Source organism: Mercenaria mercenaria, chromosome 2 (genome assembly GCF_021730395.1).
Source record: "Mercenaria mercenaria strain notata chromosome 2, MADL_Memer_1, whole genome shotgun sequence".
Classification (NCBI taxonomy): Eukaryota; Metazoa; Mollusca; class Bivalvia; order Venerida; family Veneridae; genus Mercenaria; species Mercenaria mercenaria.
This window is the reverse complement of record NC_069362.1, coordinates 45,546,456-45,565,535: the sequence shown is the minus strand read 5'-3', so window position 1 is coordinate 45,565,535 and position 19,080 is coordinate 45,546,456. Positions and strand designations below refer to the sequence as shown.

General features: G+C 34.2%; 1 protein-coding gene across 1 annotated transcript; it reads left to right on the top strand.

The window, feature by feature from the left end:
• Window positions 1–260: 260 nt before the first annotated feature.
• LOC128549150 (uncharacterized) lies at window positions 261–3,259 on the top strand. Its single transcript, XM_053525533.1, has 2 exons — window positions 261–1,583; window positions 2,564–3,259. Exons 1-2 carry the CDS (start codon window positions 261–263, stop codon window positions 3,257–3,259), a joined length of 2,019 nt encoding a protein of 672 aa, XP_053381508.1.
• Window positions 3,260–19,080: the final 15,821 nt, after the last annotated feature.

The following is a 19,080-nucleotide window of genomic DNA, read 5'->3' as shown; positions in this document are numbered from 1 at the left end:
CCCTGTTTTCCTAGGCAGATAGTTACCACTGAACCATTCTCACACCGTATTAATCATTGAACACACGGATGTTAACGCTTTTATGTTAAAAACAAAACAAAAAACAAAAAAAACAAAAAAAAAAACAACAAAAAACAAAACAACTGTTACAATGCTTCATAATAAATAAAATTAACAATTTCACTTGCTGCTTTTAAAGGATGCTAATAGGTGCATAATTTTACGAATATTCACTAATGTGGACGTTATTTTTTTCCAGAATGCCAAAGTTTTATCCATGTGCTGTGTGTCAAAAAAGAACAAAGCCAAAAGAACGAAGGTCAATAAACAAAGACATTAAGAAATATCTACAGAGAAGGTTGTTTATTGAGACAAAAGAAAGTGACATTATATGTAACAAGTGCAGACACAAGTATTATGTGGCAGAAACAGTGACTTACAAAAAAAATGAAAACAATCGGTCAGATCCAGAATATATTCCATCAACAACACAACCAAGGAGCAAAAGTACCCCAGTTAGTCCACCATCAGTCAGTTTAAATTTGAAAACTACAAGCAAAACTCACTCTCGATGTTTAGTGTGCAAGCGACCGGGTCCAAAGCTTGTTGTTCTGTCGTCTGATGCCAGATTCAGTGTATTTCTGGAACAGAATATACTAATACCTGCTGGTTCTAGATGTTGTCCTGTCCATCTGTATGAAGGACTTCTCAGTGCCACTTCTTTGGAAAATGTGCCAGTCATAGAAAATGCTTATGTAAACAGGACATTCATTCTTAAACTTCTTACACAAATGCGGGAAGTGTGTCGCAGCAGACAAAACAAACTTGATTTTGATTATTTGAAAGACTCTGATTATGAAAGCTTGACTGGTTTAAACCATATTCAGTTTGATGATGTTTTTCGCCACATAGCAGACAAACTCCGAAATACACCAGCCAGATCTGCACGTACTACACTTGGTATATTTCTGCTAAAGATGAAGTCAGGTTTATCAAACAAGTTACTGTCAACACTGTTTGGAATTAGCAGATCAAGCATCCGACGTGCTATTTCATCTGCCAGACAGGCTCTGATGAGAGGATTTGTTCCTTTGTACCTAGGTATTGAAAGCCTGACAAGGGAAGATATAATAAACAACCATACCAGACCGTTAGCAAAGTCTTTGTTTAACGCGAACAATGGACAGCTGATACTCGTTCTTGATGGCACATACGTATACATCCAAAAGAGCAACAACTTCAGCTTTCAAAGACGTACTTATTCAATGCACAAAGGTCGTCCCTTAGTTAAGCCCATGGTTATAGTAACGACAACAGGATATTTTGTCACTATCATGGGCCCTTACTTTGCTGATTCAAAAAATAATGATGCGTCCATTCTAAATCATATGTTAAAAACAAATACAGAGGAAATCAGAAACTTTGTACAAGAAGATGATGTATTTGTAGTTGATAGGGGTTTTCGGGATTCCCTGTCACTTCTGGAGGATTTAGGTATTAGAGCTGAGATGCCGTCTTTTATCAATAAAGGTCAGAAGCAGATGCCTTGTGAAGATGCAAACAACAGTAGATTTGTTACAAAGGTAAATACTAGTCGGTTTTATTTCTATATGTAAAGTCATTTTTGCATCAAATATAACTGAAAATACAGTAAATGAGTTTATTATGTAAGCCTCAGTGCCGAGTTAGACATATTTAAGTTATGATGATATTAGATAAAGCAATTAATACAAGTTTATAAAACTCATGTAATATCGTTTTACATTATTATTATTTATTACACATATATTAAATATGTAGGGGGAAAATGCGGTCATACATGTACAGGTACGCTGTATATTTCCTTTGTAATTTCAACGCGTTTGCAGGTAATTCACTAGTCTTTCTTTATAAACTCTAATTGTAAAACTGAAACTGCAAATATCGTTTGATTGGGATCATCTGTCATTTTTAGTAGATGTTTATTATTATGTGCACGTACATATACATGTTCACGGAAGAACTATCTTTGCTTTTAAACCCATTCTAAACTGTTTAAAACTAACAGCACTTTAGGCATTAATTATTACGTCTATGCATACGTGTCGTCTGCTACTAGTAGATTTTCACATCATGAATTAAATATCTTAATTAAATGAGCTGCGCCATGAGAAAACTAATATAGCGGCTTTGCGACCAGCATGGATCCAGATCAGCCTGCGCATCCACGCAGTCTGGCCAGGATCCATGCTGTTGGCTCTCAAAGCGCAGGCTGGTCAGGACCCATGCTGGCCGCAAAGCCACTATGTTGGTTTTCTCATGGCGCTGCTCAAATGTAATATTCATTAAGTTTTAAAAGTAATTGATATAGTACATTCTAAGTCAAGTCCATGAGGTTTAATTACCATCGCCATTATATTACGTTATTGGGACTATATAAGCACTCTCTTAAGTACGAGTAAGTAGGTTTTTTTTTTTTTTTTTTTTTTTCAAATACAGATCGTAAAAATGGACTGGTGATCTACTTCATTAATTTACCTTTCTTTTTACATTCTTTGTGCATGTTTTGTGTTATATCTTACAGATTCGATGGGTGGTTGAATCAGCAAATGCCCGAATTAAAAGTTGGAAGTATTTCAATTACGTTCTGCCAACTAATCAAATTCCATACATTGGAGACTACTTCCAGCCACTATGCTCTCCTCACAGTGAAGATGGTGACACTAGTTTGGCTTCGAGGACTCTCTCATTATCATCTGGTGGTAACACTTTGATATCGTATGTTGAAGCAAATAATCTTGAAAGAAGGTCTGCACTCTGGAAACCGGTAAGTGATGTTGTACTTGACAATTTTCCGAGGTTCACCGAGGAGCAACTACGCTCATTGACATGTGGCGTATATCAACTGAAAATGTCTTCGAGCTACATACAAGAGCATTTAGATGGCAACTGTGATATACAGGTACATGCAGACGACAATGACTTGTTACGCGTTTGGATTCAAAGTCGTCATACGTCGTCAAGGAAATATCTTCTATGGATCAGATATTCGTTGTCTGATATTATTGCATGGTACTGTAAATGTCGTGCCGGAGAACGTGTTGTCGGCATGTGTTCTCACATTGCCTCTGTTGTTTGGTATCTTAGTTATGCGCGACATTTAGAGAGTAACATTTATGGTGTTCAAAACTGGGGAGAATATCTCGCTGATGCTAGCAAAATACCAGAGCCAATAGATTTGTCAGATTCAGAAAGTGAAGCCAGTATTATAGAAGAGTGACTGTTTATACGGTGCTAGATAAATATGTTACAATTTGTTGTAAAAGTATAGATATTGTAAGACAGTAAGATTTTTACGACAGAAGTGTCATAGTTAGACGTATTACATTTGTTTATTTTCGGTTATCGTTTCAACATTCTTACATGTACACTGTTGTATTTACGTCATTTGCATTTGGCAATTATAAAAATGGTGACGTTTTGACTGATTCAAATTAATATGTTTCTGACTGATTCAAATTAATATGTTGTAAATGGAAACTCTTGTTGTCTGTTATATCTGTATTAAAAACAATTTTGCAGAATTCAAAAAACGTTCATTTATGACCGATAATCATCGGCCGTTCTACATATTATGTAGAGATTGAATCTAAGTAATTCTATGTCCTATTTGGTTAAGATTTTATTTAAGCTTGTTGGATTGAAACTTCACTCACATGTTCATTGTGATGAGACGACATGCAATTTTCAAATTGGATAACTCCGTTTCACTTCTTTAAACAGTTATCTCCATTTTCAACTACCGTTTTCATAAGTGATACGGTTTTTGAACAGCCAAACGTTGCAAGTTGTTTATGAATATTTATTAATGTAATTGTTGTAGCATGCATAGTATACTTGTATTCCTGGATTTTATTTCAGCAAACGCTTATAAAATCAGAAAGAAAACATAAGCGTCGGTCGTTAAAGAGGAAACTGCATTTTTTTCTGATATCCCTAAGATATATCAATTCTAAAGCGTATCCGAAGTTATTTCGTAAACATCCAGTCATTGCGATAGAGCTTGTTTATTAGTCATCTGGAACTATTTTAAGTACTTTTGCACTGATTTAGATATTGCAAACTTTGTTGGCGATCGTAATTTTGCGGTTTCCGGTTCAGGCGGTAACAAGGCTCTGTCCATATGCCACTTAAACAGTTTCGAACGCGTTGAATACTCGTACAGTCTTGTTTTCCTAAAATCAGAAGACGGAAATGAATGAAAACTTATGAACTATTTTTAAGCATTATGTTCCTACAGTAAGGTATGAAAATGTGTAGACAAGTTTCATATAATACGAGTTTTGAAGGCATCATTGAACAAAAATAGAAAGCTCTGTCCTGTATGCCGAACTACAAGTAATACATGTGAAAGACTTATCAGTATCTGTTCATTCAATATCCTAAATATATATCGCTACTTCCTCCGTTCATCTCGCAATTCTTGTCCGGCACCACTGACCGGAATTAAGCGAAACTTCTGTCCATAATAATAGGATTCGGTCCAATTTCGAGTTATTATCCTTTATTCATTTAATTTAATGTACTATAGTTACAGGTTACGAGAAATATGCACGAGTTCTGCAACAGAAATATTGCGCGATTTTAGCAACGCAATATTCTTCCGTTAAAAAATCGATCCATAGATAATAACATTTTGATTACATACGTTTTACAAGTATAAATATAATGTAAATATTTCGAATTTGTTAAATAGCCTGAATGATTGACAATACTGAACTAAAAGAAGAATTTATGCAATGACACACATTAAATTAAAAAATACGTCGCGCATCCGATATGAAATGCAAGCGTCAGTGTATGGAAATACTGACCTGTCGGTACCATAGTTACTTAACGGGGAATAGAAACAAGAATGTAATAACTCCATTTATTATATACTATATTATTTTTCTCTTAGAACTAACTGCTGGTGTTCCAAGAAACATTTTTTGGAAGTTTTACTGCTAAAACAAATAGTGTGCCCATTCAATGAATTCCGCTATTGTGCGTTAAATATGAAATAGTTTTAGATATTTTGCGTAGCATGCATTGGTTTTACCGATAGTTTCTTGTTATAAACTGATTTAAATAGACAATTTAAAATGAACCTACTGTAATTTCTTTTGCATTTATCAGGTTTTTATCAATGAACAATACACTTTTATACATATGATCAGGCAGTAAAATAATTGAATAAAACCGCCTTATGTGAATAACATTAAACGTAGTTCTTATCGCATTGTATTTTATTCACTTTGTTATCATTACATCATATGAATGTATTATAAACATGTATTGAAAAGACATTAAATGTTTTTACTGAAATCAGGTTGTTATTAATACACGACAAGACTGATTAGATACAAACTGTGTCATAATAAGCGTTCGTTAACTAACCCTAAGTTCAACGTCATGACGTCGTTTATCTGTCACCGAAACGACGTCAAAATGTATATTACTATTGGGTAAATAAACAGCTTGGAAAAACAAAAAAAACATTGATTAATGTTAATAAAAATATTAGAAAACGAATAAAGACACATTAATGCTTCATTTACTTAATTTTCAAACATTTCTGACTTTGGGCCGATTTTGACCATTTCTGAACTTAGCCCTTTGCGCGACACATCAGCTTTTTGTGGTGATTGTTTGTTATTTAAATGTCAATTTTTACTTGGCAAAGTTTTTGGCCAGTAAGGAATATATTCTAAAGTCTTTGACATCTTACGTTTAACGTAAGTTGTCCGCGCGTTGCATATGACACTGGGTAAAATTTGTGTTGTGTAAAGATAAACTCTCTTGATGAGTTATCGACCGGTCACGAAAATGTATATGGACGGACTGACGGAAGTTATATTTTTGTCACGAACGGACATTAAAGCACAGTTAAAATGTTACATTGACCTTTGAACTATAGCCTTGGGAGTTTCATGACACATCCATACGTTATAAGGAATATTTATGTCACGATTTTGGTGCTAACAGGAAAAGGACGATGTTGACATTTGACCTCATAGCAAAGTTATTGACCGGTAAACAGAAGAATTGTTCCAAGTAACAGCTTGTTGAACTGCCGAAATGATTCATTCATTTTCTGTTTATAAGTGAATACTTTTATTTCTTAGCCTGTTTACTATTAACTATTTTATTCAGTTCTTTTAAGATTAACGTTTAAAGATGTTAGGCCGTTTATAAGTGTGTTCACGTCATACCAATAACTAAAAGATAAAATAACTTTGATTTACTTATATGTGTGTAATAATGCGTAATGTTCAATAAAACAGATGAAACAGCTACTCAAATAGAAGTTATGCATAATTATATGTTTGGAAAAGCGCTACTTTCAATACTGCACATCATCTTTTACAGTTAGAGTCATAAAGGGAGGTAATAAAAAACAATGGATTCAATGAAACATTCTACTTTGCTCATCAGTATTTAAACCTTAGACAAATAGTAGAGAAAACAATTATGATAATAGGATTTAACACGAAATTGATATATTTTATGTTCATACCGGAAAAGGTGTCAGCCACATTTTGAACAAAGGCATTATGGGCCTTTAAATGTTCTGCTTAGATATGGAAAATACATTTAAAATTCATGAAAAGGGGAACGACTAATCACGCAGTACTGTATACTGTTTTCTCGTGCCACATCTATTACACACTGTTAGAAATATACATACGTTCGATGTGTTCTTAAACCTTAAATCTTAAACTTAATGCCGAATATTCCAGTCTTATTGAAACTCTCTGGTTAAGGTCGCTGACTTTGAATCACTTGCAAAGCTACCGCTATCGGTTAAGTACCTTATTTGTGATGTTAAATTCTTTTATGCGAGGAAACTATACAACTCCCTTCCGGAAGGTCGGTGGTTCTAGCCAGGTGCCTATCAGAACACGAAACATTACTCGGAAGTACACCTGAAGTATTCCGCAATCATTAATATATGGAAAGTCAATTAAAGCTATTTCGAAAACTTGTCAAATAAATTCTGTTACGATATAATTTTCTCATAGATTGTTACTGATTCTCTAGAATAATGGCGGGCCATTAACAATATAGTGTGATGTTTCTTAATAGAAAATGTCAAAATTCCTAAGTTTTATTCATCCTTCCTTTACCCCTTGTGATTGCGTTATTTGCAAGATGATAGAATCGCAATCACTGAAAACTATATGTTTAGCATATATGAGCCGTGCCATGAGAAAACCAACATAGTGGGTTTGCGACCAGCAAGGATCCAGACCAGCCTGCGCATCCGCGCAGTCTGGTCAGGATCCATGCTGTTCGCTAACAGTTTCTCCAATTCCAGTAGGCTTTAAAAGCGAACAGCATGGAGCCTGACCAGACTGCGCGGATGCGCAGGCTGGTCTGGATCCATGCTGGTCGCATACCCACTATGTTGATTTTCTCATGGCACGGCTCATATATTTAACCGAAAATAAACGTTGTAAACAGGAACAATAGTTCTCAAAGTATAAACGGTATCTGTTCAGCGAACGAAGAAGAATTACAAATGTATGTACAAGTAAAAACTGTTGACGTTCGCTTTTGAAAAGTCCTATTTTCAGCAATTTTCATTCCTTTGTCACCAACAGATGTGATTTCCATCGGATTGCGTTTTCCTTCGTCAGAAGAATAACAAGTACGTATACAAATACAAAGTGATGTTTGATTAAGAAGTCACATTGACATATGCTGGAATAAAATCATAAAGACATCCGCAGCCTTTGAAAAGATGGTTTATTGATATTAGCTTTTAATTGCTTTGGAGTTCTATGTTTATCTTATGAATGAAGATTGCCAATCTTGATGTGTTAGTTCAGCGGTTGATCTAGTGTTGTGAGATGTACTTTGTTCACTTGATTTATTGTCACATGTAAAGTGCATTGTATTTCATTTCTGTTTCTAGATGTGAAATAATTTAATGTTATTGTACCGAGAAACTGAAAAAGGAAGAAAACATGCTTAAGCTATAAAATCTAAACGGTACCATTAACACAACATAAATGTCGTGCTGAACGATCTGAAAAGATCATACCCTGAAAGGGGGTTTCGGAACTGTTGATGCATTTTTCATTTATATAAACTGATTATGTTTGCTTAATTAAGGCACCTTTAAGTTAGATACAGTGTAACGTCTACGTTCAAAGCAATCAATTCAACGGCATAATTATGGTATCCGTTTACAAACAGTCACTGCGAGGCGTATGTATTATTTTGCTACTTTGTAAAACAAATTTGCCTCACGGAGCCGGTTATTTAATTTGCAAATCCCAATCAATTTAAGTTTCAGAATGTCACAACATTTCATAATGGGGAGCGGTGCCAAAGACGCTAATATGTACTCGTGAACGTATGAAACTGCAATTATAAATATAGACAAATTTTGAAATCTACAGTGTGTGTAAGATCATTGACAATACAAACAACACCGCTATAAATTACAAATATTCATCGATTTGTTAATAAATACATTTTACAACTTTGCACATCCTATCAAGGGCTTAAAACGGAATATTTGATTTATTTTAGGTAACCAAAACCAAACATTTCAACATGTATAATATCAAATAAAACAGCTATATCCGTTTTTTTCTGCCTTACTTAATTGGAATATAAAATAGTATCATATCATATAATTATGTCGATAGTCATTTTACAGCAGAGTAACAGCAAGAATTAAAGGCGTACGCTAGAATTCCCTGTATATGAGATGGGCGAAAATTTTTCCCAATAACAGAATTTCTTTAAACTTTGGATATTAAGGGACAATCATCTAAGAAACAAAATAATGCAATAAAAATCATAGGTCACCTGATTCGAAAAAGAGTTATCTGCCCTTGAAAACGTCATTTTTGGGGGAAATGCCGTTTTCAAGGGCAGATAACTCTTTTTCGATACCGGTGACCTATGATTTTTATTGCATTTTTTTGTTTCTTAGATGATTGTCCTTCAATATCCAAAGTTTGAAGAAATTCTGTTATTGGGAAAATTTTCGCACCAAATTCTAGCATACGTCCTTAACATAAATGTTTACCATAAAAACCTTTATGTCTAAACTAAGAGATTACAGCAAAAGCTACCCATTTACAAAGGAAACCATATTAACCAGTTCATGTACCCAATGCTGGTTAGGGATAACCGCGTGAAAATGGCTACCACACCTCAACTGATAAATATAAACAAATGTCATTTAAAATAGCATAAAGTTTGATTAAATAAATTAAATATTTTTTCCATGTATAAATTTGTCACAATTGGATTTCTTATATAACAGTGTAGTCTAAACTCCGAGACAATTCCTGCTGAATGTTTTCATTTTGTGACATTAAAAAGCGATTTATCAATTCTGGTACTTATATAATCTACGTTTGGTAGACAGGGGTTCCGGAGGGAAAAGTAAAATACGCTTTTTTTAGACACATTAGTTCTTCCATTAATAATACATTTTGTATCAGTATATTAATGTCCCTTACGAAAGATAACTGCACTGCATATGTGAGCTGTTATATGCTTAATCGGACAGTGACTGGCAAGTTGAATGTCTTTTCTCACTGCTAATCCTTTCAGAAGAAAGATAATTTTCTGTTCTCTACGGAATATTGAGAAAATATAGTGTTTGTACCAGACGACGCCCACATAGAAGTAAAGGTCGACATATCAAAACTGACAAAAGATTTGATGAAACGGCTGTTTCCGCAACCGAGGGACAGTGTTGGATGTAAAAACAAGCGCTAGCGTGGATTTTTATCAATGCTCTCCCTTGGCTTGGAAAACACCTGTCTTACTTAGGCAGACATTATAGACCATTTTTCTTGCCTACATGTAATATCATTGTGAAATTTTCAAAAAAACTTTAAATAACAATTGCTCATACACTACGTCAAATTATGAAGTCAATATGCGCACGTGTAGTTAAAGATAAGGTGATCTCCTACCCAGGTAACCTTATCTTTCCCTGCTAGGTAGGAAAGAAATTCGATATAAAACCTTTAGGACGTTCATGTACATCGCAATCGTTAGTGCGGTTGAAAAAAATAACGTTATTGCCTAACACCCATAAGGACACTGTGGAAATATACTGCTGTTTTATCGAAACGAGGCATTCACAGCGGCTGAGTGGCATGTAAACTTTAATACAAAAGAATGGCATAATAATACCATATGTAACAAATGCACATATATCAATTTTAATATGAGATAGGTGTTTAAAATCTATCAGAAGGTACTACCAAAATAAAGAAGGAAATCAAACAAAATGGTACCTGCTACTTGGCTTGATTGAGTCTGTTCACGACAGGTAATGAAATTTGCAACACCTCTTAAGCCAACGGACTATGTGGAATTCTATTAACCCTTTTCGTGCTGGACACGATTGATTCTGCCTTTGCGATCAGTGTAGATCATTATCAGCCTGCACATCCGTACAGTCTGATCATGATCTACACTATTCGCCATTCAGTCAGTATCATTTTGATAAGCACCCCTTTAAATAGTTAATGGTACTGTTCAAATTGAAAGGTGGACAAGGTTCATTATAGAAATTTAGCAGGGTAAGGGTTAAACAGATCGAAACATTGAACTGACTTCCTGAGCCCAAATGACCAGCACATATACCAATACTCACTCACAGTACAGACAGACATTTTACGGACGCAACTCGAGTGCTATTGTGATAGTAAAAATCTTATAAGATCGTTCGGAAGCATAGAACGTAACCAAGCAAAATGATAGCAATCTCCTTTTCATAGAGGCTGTTAATGAGAGTTAATGACATTAAAGCACCAAAACATATAAAGTCACTGTTCGCACATATATAAACCACAAAGTATGGGGAGTCCACTAAGATATTCAATTTTATAATAGAGAAATATATTTCAAGTGTGCTTTTGAGCAAATCAGAATGCAACAACATTTCGTTAGGTGTGTTTTAACTATTACTGTCAGTGAATATATTTTCGAAATGAAATTTATTTTATAGATAAAAACTATTTACTTTGTAAATTCCAAATGTCTCCAACTATTTACATTTTAAAATTTATCTATGAATTTTGAAAAAGACAAATGAACAGTTCGGTAACGATGATGTGTATAGCCAACAGTAAGTTAATGTCTACTTATTTCAAGCCATATTTCCAAGCTTATTAAGGTAAAAGTAGAGTTTTTACTATAGTTATAGCTGACTAAATACCTACTCTCTTTTACCGAATAGGTATAATGGTATTCTTGCTTGGGGTTTGGAAATACCCGTCATCAATTAAACTACTAGTAAATGCAACATTTCGAGAGCCGACGAAACCAATTACAAAAACGATGTTCTGGTGATTTGAAGTGTAAGGGTGTAACAATATAAAATGATCTGACAAGTGAAAGAGAGTTGAAGTGAATTCTTTATGAATATGATCCTGTTGATGTATACCCAAGCTCCGAGTTACATAAAGGATAATGAAAGAAATTTAATCAATGATAAAGCTTGTTACTAAAAGCTAGAGGCAATTCTAGAACTTTATCACCAGGTGGAATCAAATTAATGTACGTCAATACTAGGATCTGTCAAGCTTCACACTACGTGATAAGACCACATGTGTTAAACGTGAAAATTAAAACCGATAATATCCATACCGTCCACTAAGGCATTAAAGATCACTTGATGTAATTATCGGATATCAGTATTTTTAGAAATATTCTATGCATTTTTCACTTTACATATATTTATATCAGAGAAGTTTGATGAAGCAAAACGGTACGTCGCTAGGAGCCAGATTCTTTTCAGAAATGTTTTTTTTTTGTTTTTTTTTTTATTGTCTGTTATGTTTTATTACATCCCTTTTAACAGAAAAGACATTTCCTTTTAATGTTTCCTTTGAGCTTTGCGTGTTCAACAAAATGAGCCAATAGTGCATAAAGCTTTTAGAAAAATTTTGAGCACCGAGAAGGAAACGTGGTAAAAAAAACTACAAGTCACTAAATTATAAATACCGTGATGAAATTTGGAATAAATATATGAATTCCATTTACCAAAGACGCCGTCAGAGGAGACAATAGATCAGGCCATGAAAAGTGTGTTAAAATGCTTTTCTACAATGTACAAAAGAACATTTGAGCTGCATCAAAAATAGGTCTTCGGGAATCTTCGAGGCTTTGCGACCAGCCCCCGACACTATAATTTTACTGTTACATCAAAGAAGGCTCATTCTACCTGGAGATGCAATTTTCTTATCCGAATTACGGTGTTCCGTTGGGGCCATCGCAGTTTCGCGTTGTCGTCCTAAGGGCGAAATCGCGAAAACACGATATTTTGACGCGAAAACGCGATGCTTTGACGCGAAAACACGATGCTTTAACGCGAAAACACGAAACAGAAAATATCGCGTTTTCGCGCTGTTAATATCGTGTTTTCGCGTTTTCGCCCTCGATCTGACATCGTCTTTTCGTGTTTTCGCCTTCGTGGTAAGTAGGGCGAAAACGCGAAAACACGATATTGGCAGCGCGAAAACGCGATATTTTTTGCATCGTGTTTTCGCGACCTTGAATCGTGTTTTCGCGTTTTCGTCCTCTCAACTTCAAAGGCGAAACCGCGAAAACACGATGTTTCAATATCATAATTTCGTCTTCTGGTAAGACTTGCGCAAACGCTTGCAAGACATTTTGAGACCGTAAATTCGACTCCGATACATTTCAACCCCAACTTACGATGTTCCTTGGACATTTCAACCCCTCCTTGGACATTTCAACCCAAATCTATGATAAGCATAGCAGGGTAAAAGATGTCATTTTTTAAAGCTGTGTACATATTTATCCCTTTTTCGACACGCACGGAGGTTAAAATATGAAGATAATACGTATAACATGTAATTCCCCACACTCCCACCCTCACAATAATCTCTATCAAGTTACTAAGTAACATGTGTTACTTAGTACATTAGATAATTGTTCACATATTCCTCAGTTGCTTTACGTTGAAAGAATATGATGTGGTCGCTGGACAGTCGACTGTGGTGGATGCCACTGGATCCGCGCATGCTAATTTAAACATAGGGTTTATTTGACAGAAATAATTTATTATGTAAATGTATGTATTTACAGTCTTGTGTCATTTTCTGGGGACAAAACATGGTCGTGCTGCAAAACAAACATGGCAATTTCACTTTTTGTATTATTTTTTCTCAGCCATTATTGTTTTTGTGTCTGTTTCTTGTCGCAAAAGTTGCGTTAGATTCTGCTTTATGCAACTTATTTAGTAGGAATTGGACTTAGTACGAACAGAGTGGAATACACATTATATAAGGAGGCAGACACGAGAAGGAACACCTTGTGGAAAGCCAGACATTTTATATTTGTATCCAGAATTATATGGTAAAGGAATTTCAATTATGGTCTTGCCACAATAAACATTGTTTTTTACATTCAATTCCTTGTGATTCATGAAATATAAAGTATTGACTTCCATGTTCTTAGTTTTTTTTTTCTTTTCTTTTTTTTTTTATATACGACAGTTGACGTGTTTTCTCGAAGAGAAGATCTTAAGATATTTTGCTTAACGGTTTATATCATGTGTAAAAACGTTAAATGGTGAAGAATTTGAAACATTTAAAACAGTAGTAGCTCTACGTATATATGCATATGTCATTAAAACACTGACACACATGTATGAAGAGCAATGATTAATTTTAATTAGGAAATTTCATTTCATCTCATCTGCAACCGGATCCTGTTTGTCTTCTGTCTAGGAATATCACCTGATTAAGGTCAAACATTAAATATTCTTCTGTATTTGACTGAACATAATTCCAGGATATGTGATCATGTGATTAAAATGCACAGATACAGATACCGAAAATACAAAGACAAAAGTCATATTTGTGTTGCTTGCCGTTTTCTTTATATTTTTTCAGATATGTCTCAGTCTTCAGTTATTTTTATATTGTTTCTGACTATACTGTATATCTCTTTTGGGTACTTCGTTCAAACACTTGAAACAGCATAATAAGTTTAAAAGACTTCGGTTTATCTGACAGAACAAACTACACACAGTAAATAAACAAGAGGATCGACCAACTGGTCCTGCGCTCACCTTGAGTAAATGCAGCTTACTGCATTTAAATAGTAAGAAGACAAGTTTTTGTAATATATAAAAGCCTATGTAGCACTACATGACTCCTGGGATGGGGCAAATTTGACGCTGAGAATGATTTGAATATCGTTCGAAATTGTCTAGTAGACAATGATGCACGCACTTTGGTGACCTAAAAAACAACGTGCTTTTCGCTTATTGTATTTCAAACAATTAAATATCTACTTGCAGTTCAGAAAAGGAGTGGATATAACTACTCTCTATTTTAAATATATTTTCTGATATATTTTTTCCATTAAAGCTAGAATGAACGCATTGAAGTAAGAAACTATATTTATTCATTAATGTTAGAGTAAAAATACGTATGGTTAAGATTTTGTCCGCATTTGACCGTATTCATATCTAACACTCAGATAAAACTTCCACCATTTTTACAAATATTTGTTTTTTGCTTTTTTTTTCAAATTTGAATAACGTGATTATTATAGCTGGATGTTAACTTTCATCTCCTCAAAATGAACATTTTAAACCATGCTTAACAAATATGTGATTTTAGAATAATTCTCGACTTGAAAACTTCATATACAACTGACCCTTAGAAAAAAGTTTCTTGTCTAATTCATCCAGTCAGAAATAACCAACGTCCTTCATGTCGCACCGAAGGACACAATGGTTGGACCGTTCGCCCGTCAACCGAACGGTTTTAGGTTTGGTGTCCGGTACAGTCACTTTATCCGTGACTAATATTTTTAAATGAGACAGTTGTAAGTTATTGTGGGAAAAGAGTTTCTCGTAAAAGAATAAAATGTTGACGAAAACTGGCGTACAACCCAAACACAATTTTAAGTTAACCAAAGTATTAACAGTCAGGACGACATGAAGTTAACGTCATACATTAAAAGTGTATATACATGGAATAAATAAGTTATTGCACTTATGCGTTTGATAACCATTAATTGTGTTACGCCGTGTCTCAACAACCTTCAATTATGTCACGTCGGTCTGCTTAATCAGCCTTTCTTTAAAGTAAAGGCCATTTATGGCCGAAATGTCAAATAAAAGAAAAAACTCGCAAAGAATTGATTTTTTGTGTAAGTATTTTACAGGATGTATGTAGCAACATATTAAAAGTATAGGGAAGTAACATGATGCAAAATGTCTATTTTGGGGTAAAAATGTTAAAAAAATAAATGAAACTGTGGATTTCTGGAATCGACCCATAGCAACTGAACTATGCATCTTAAGAGATCCAAATTTGGCACAACATTAGATTACTATATTGTACAAAACGTAGATTAATTAGAAATTTTGAAAAAAGCAAGATTGCGTCCTTAATCCAATATGGCCGCCATAAAAACAACATTTAAACCAGAATTATCATTGATTTTATGTTAAATTGTCTCATATCCTTGCTTTTACACACAATAAATTGATTATTGTTATATGCAGCTTAAGATGGAAAACATACTGCCAGAAGATTCAATATGGGGCAATGGTGAAGTACAAAAATGTATACAGACAATTTTTTTGAGTCATTCAGCAGTAGAAATTATCGTTAAACAGCGATAACTTCCTTATTTACTAACAAAACATATAAAAGTTCAAGTATTTGTTTTCTTAGTAGGATCATTTCCCATCTTTTCTTAATAGGATCATTTCCTATCTGATAATCATGTTTTTGGGAAAAATTACATTGAAATTGTTTACAGTTCTGTTTTCACTAAATAGAAATATGGCCCGAAATAGATGATAGTTGCATAATGGCGGATTCAAATAGTCCTCAGGTATTGTTTCATTATTTTCTTTTCAATTCTTGCTGAAATCACATGAGAGATCTATGCTTGATCTGTAGGTAGCCTTTTCCTAATGAAATAATATCATTACAGAATTTGCCATGTATACTTAGATCATACATCACCTCTACAATCTGGAGTCTCGATCATTGTTAGCTAATTTTGTAGTTTGAGTATTTGACTGAAAATATTTCCCCGCATCAAACATGACCCCGACTTTTATATATCTTTATTCAGAACTGACAATATTCTGTAAGAAAATGTAAGTTACAGACATTTTACATTTTAAATCGGTCCTGGTGTGTGCTGCGGTCATTGCAAATACGTGTTTTATATAGAATAAAGAAGAACAGCTTTTTAGTGTGTTGTATGTGGTTAATTACATGATGTTATATACAATAGTAAAAGGGAACCAACTATTTATTAGAGCAAGTTCCCATGTTCTAAAATATATTAGAATTTGAACCTATCAGAAACAAGATATAGTTGCAATTGAAATACATCTCTGCGTAGGTAAGTTAATAAGACAGATTACAATGAAGTCATTTTCTATCCAGCGACTGATGTAAACACACTGAGGATTCAACTTAAAATTTAACCAAACACCTTAAATGAGCTATTACAGCTACACTGAAATAGCAGGTAAATGACAGATAAATTACATAAAAGAAGACTTGAGACTAAAAAAGTGTTGCAGTATTGTAACTAGGTTTCGAGCTTTAGGGCCAGCACATAGAAATTAAACCATTACGGGATAGACAATAGCAAATACAGGCTGAGCATTGGAAAGTTGAGAGACGTTTGGTTTGGTAACCTTCTGAAGCAGTAGAGAGTTCCCGCTCACAGATGGGGTTCAACATTCATACCAATATGGTGGTTTAATGCTATATGTTATAGCATATAAACAATGAGCATCCAAGAGTCAGTGCAATCATACTGAGTTGCAACTTCAAGTAAGAGAACATCGGCTGAACATCTATGTAAAAACACGTCTATGGATGTCTCTGAATTACTTTTTGCACTTTTAGCATGTGCAAATGTTGAGTTCTGCTAAACCCCGGGCTAGAGGGCGTGGACGGTAGCATGTATTTCCATTACCGTTCATGAACAGGCTCAATCAAACCGAGCCTGCAACATTTTCGTGTTTGTTGTGTTGAGCAACCTGTGGAGTTTCCATTTTTTCTATTTTTGTATGTTGTCCATTCAAAGAAATTGTCTGACGGGAACTTCAACAAAAAGACCTGTCAGTATAGCATCCCCAGCCTATAGAAGTTTGAGCTGATTATCATTAGTTGAAGGTTGTTAGTTCGAAGCATTGAGTGATTTTTGCCTGATCCCTGAATTATCTAGCTCATAACCAGGGATACAAATTAGCAGGGGCCCAGTAGCTCATGGCTAAATAGATTTTGGGCTGGGCCCCTAAATTGTTCGAGAAAATGCCTATTTACCTAATGTTAAATATTTATTTTTGACAGTCTGGTCCCTAAATAAAAATAGCTAGTTTATATCCGTCAAAATGCAATTATTTATGAAATATTGGAACACAAATCAGTTAGGCGAGATAGTTAGAGAAAGAAAATATATATGAGGTATATGGTTTCACTAGCTCTACATGTTTTAACAAAGGACATTCTACATATCGGTAGTTTGTCAGTTAGTCTGAGACATTGTCACCTTAGTGATTGGACCCATTACAATGTTTAAGATACTAAAGGCATAGGCACTCTCCTGGGCCATATAACTCTAATATGACATACATAATATTGATATAAATATGCTACGTGGAAGTGTTGTTATGATATAGTTTTCTTTGCTTTTGCAAAGCTAATTTTTGTAAAATGTTACCAATTTATGTTCTTGGTAAAGGTTATAACACACTTCATAGCCGTTTTTCTTTATCCTTTACAAAATTCATATATTTCCAATGACTGTAGCACACATCAGGACCTATTTTAAATTTGTATAACTCACATTGTTTTGCAGAATATTGTCAAATACTAAATATAAAGAAAAAGCATGAGTCATGTTTGATGCAGAAAAAAATATTTTCAGTCAAACACACATTTTTTAAATCAGCTAAAGAATGAGACCCTTAAATTGTAGAGGGTGGTGTATGGTCTAAGTATACATGACAAGTACTGTAGTGTTATCATTTCATTATGAAAATGCTACTAACATGTCAAGCATAGATTTGACATGTGACTTCAGCAAGAATTGAAAAGAAAATAAGGAAAATAGCTCTACAGAGCCAAAAATAAAATTGAGGACTATATGAATCCGCCATTATGAGACTACCATTTGCCTCTTTAGTGTCTTTATGCCTATAAGGTATACTTGTTTCTCTAACATTGTGCAAGTTTCATTTGAAATGTACAAACAAACCAGATGCATGTAAAAACACAAGGTTTTAGTCTGATACCAACAGGGTCTAAGGTTTTATGGTAATTTCAGTAACGTATGAGAACTCGTCAAAGTTTGGCAAAAATAGCTGTCACAACATTATTTTCAATCAGTTATCATAACTGTAGCCTACTTTTGCCCTGTTTTGTAATTTTCTACTCGGATCTGTATACAAATTACACATTTAAGCAGTAACTGTTAAATATGTTGGTTTTACCTCTGACTGCTAGAAATCTGTAATATTTAGAATACCAATGTGCAGTTTTTGAGAAACAATACTGTACAACCAAAACATTAAGACTGTGATATTTTTGTGATGTATCAACAGTTAACGCAAAATTGCAATAATTTTGTCATTTTTTATCAATTCTAGTCAAAGAAAACCTTTCCCATGTGGCCAGATTTCATTTTTTACCAATATGCCCTTGTATGTTACAGCACACTGAATAACTGTTCTTCTTTATTATAGATAAAATTGTCATATTTCTAATGACTGCAGAACACATCAGGACCTACTTTAAGTGTCTGTAACTTACATTTTCTTGAAGAATATCCTCAGTCCTGAATAAAAATCAGAAGAAAAGCGATGATCATGTTTGATACAGGAAAAATATTTCAGTCAAACTATTTTAGAGCCATTTTCCTATTCAGTGTATGTATTCCTAAATAATCTTGTGGCGGCCATTTTGGAATCAGGAAGCCATCTTTAATTTGTTTAAGACTGAAGTTTGTGCGTTTTGATAAAAAATGTATGTATGCACAATGATGTTGGTCATCTTTCAC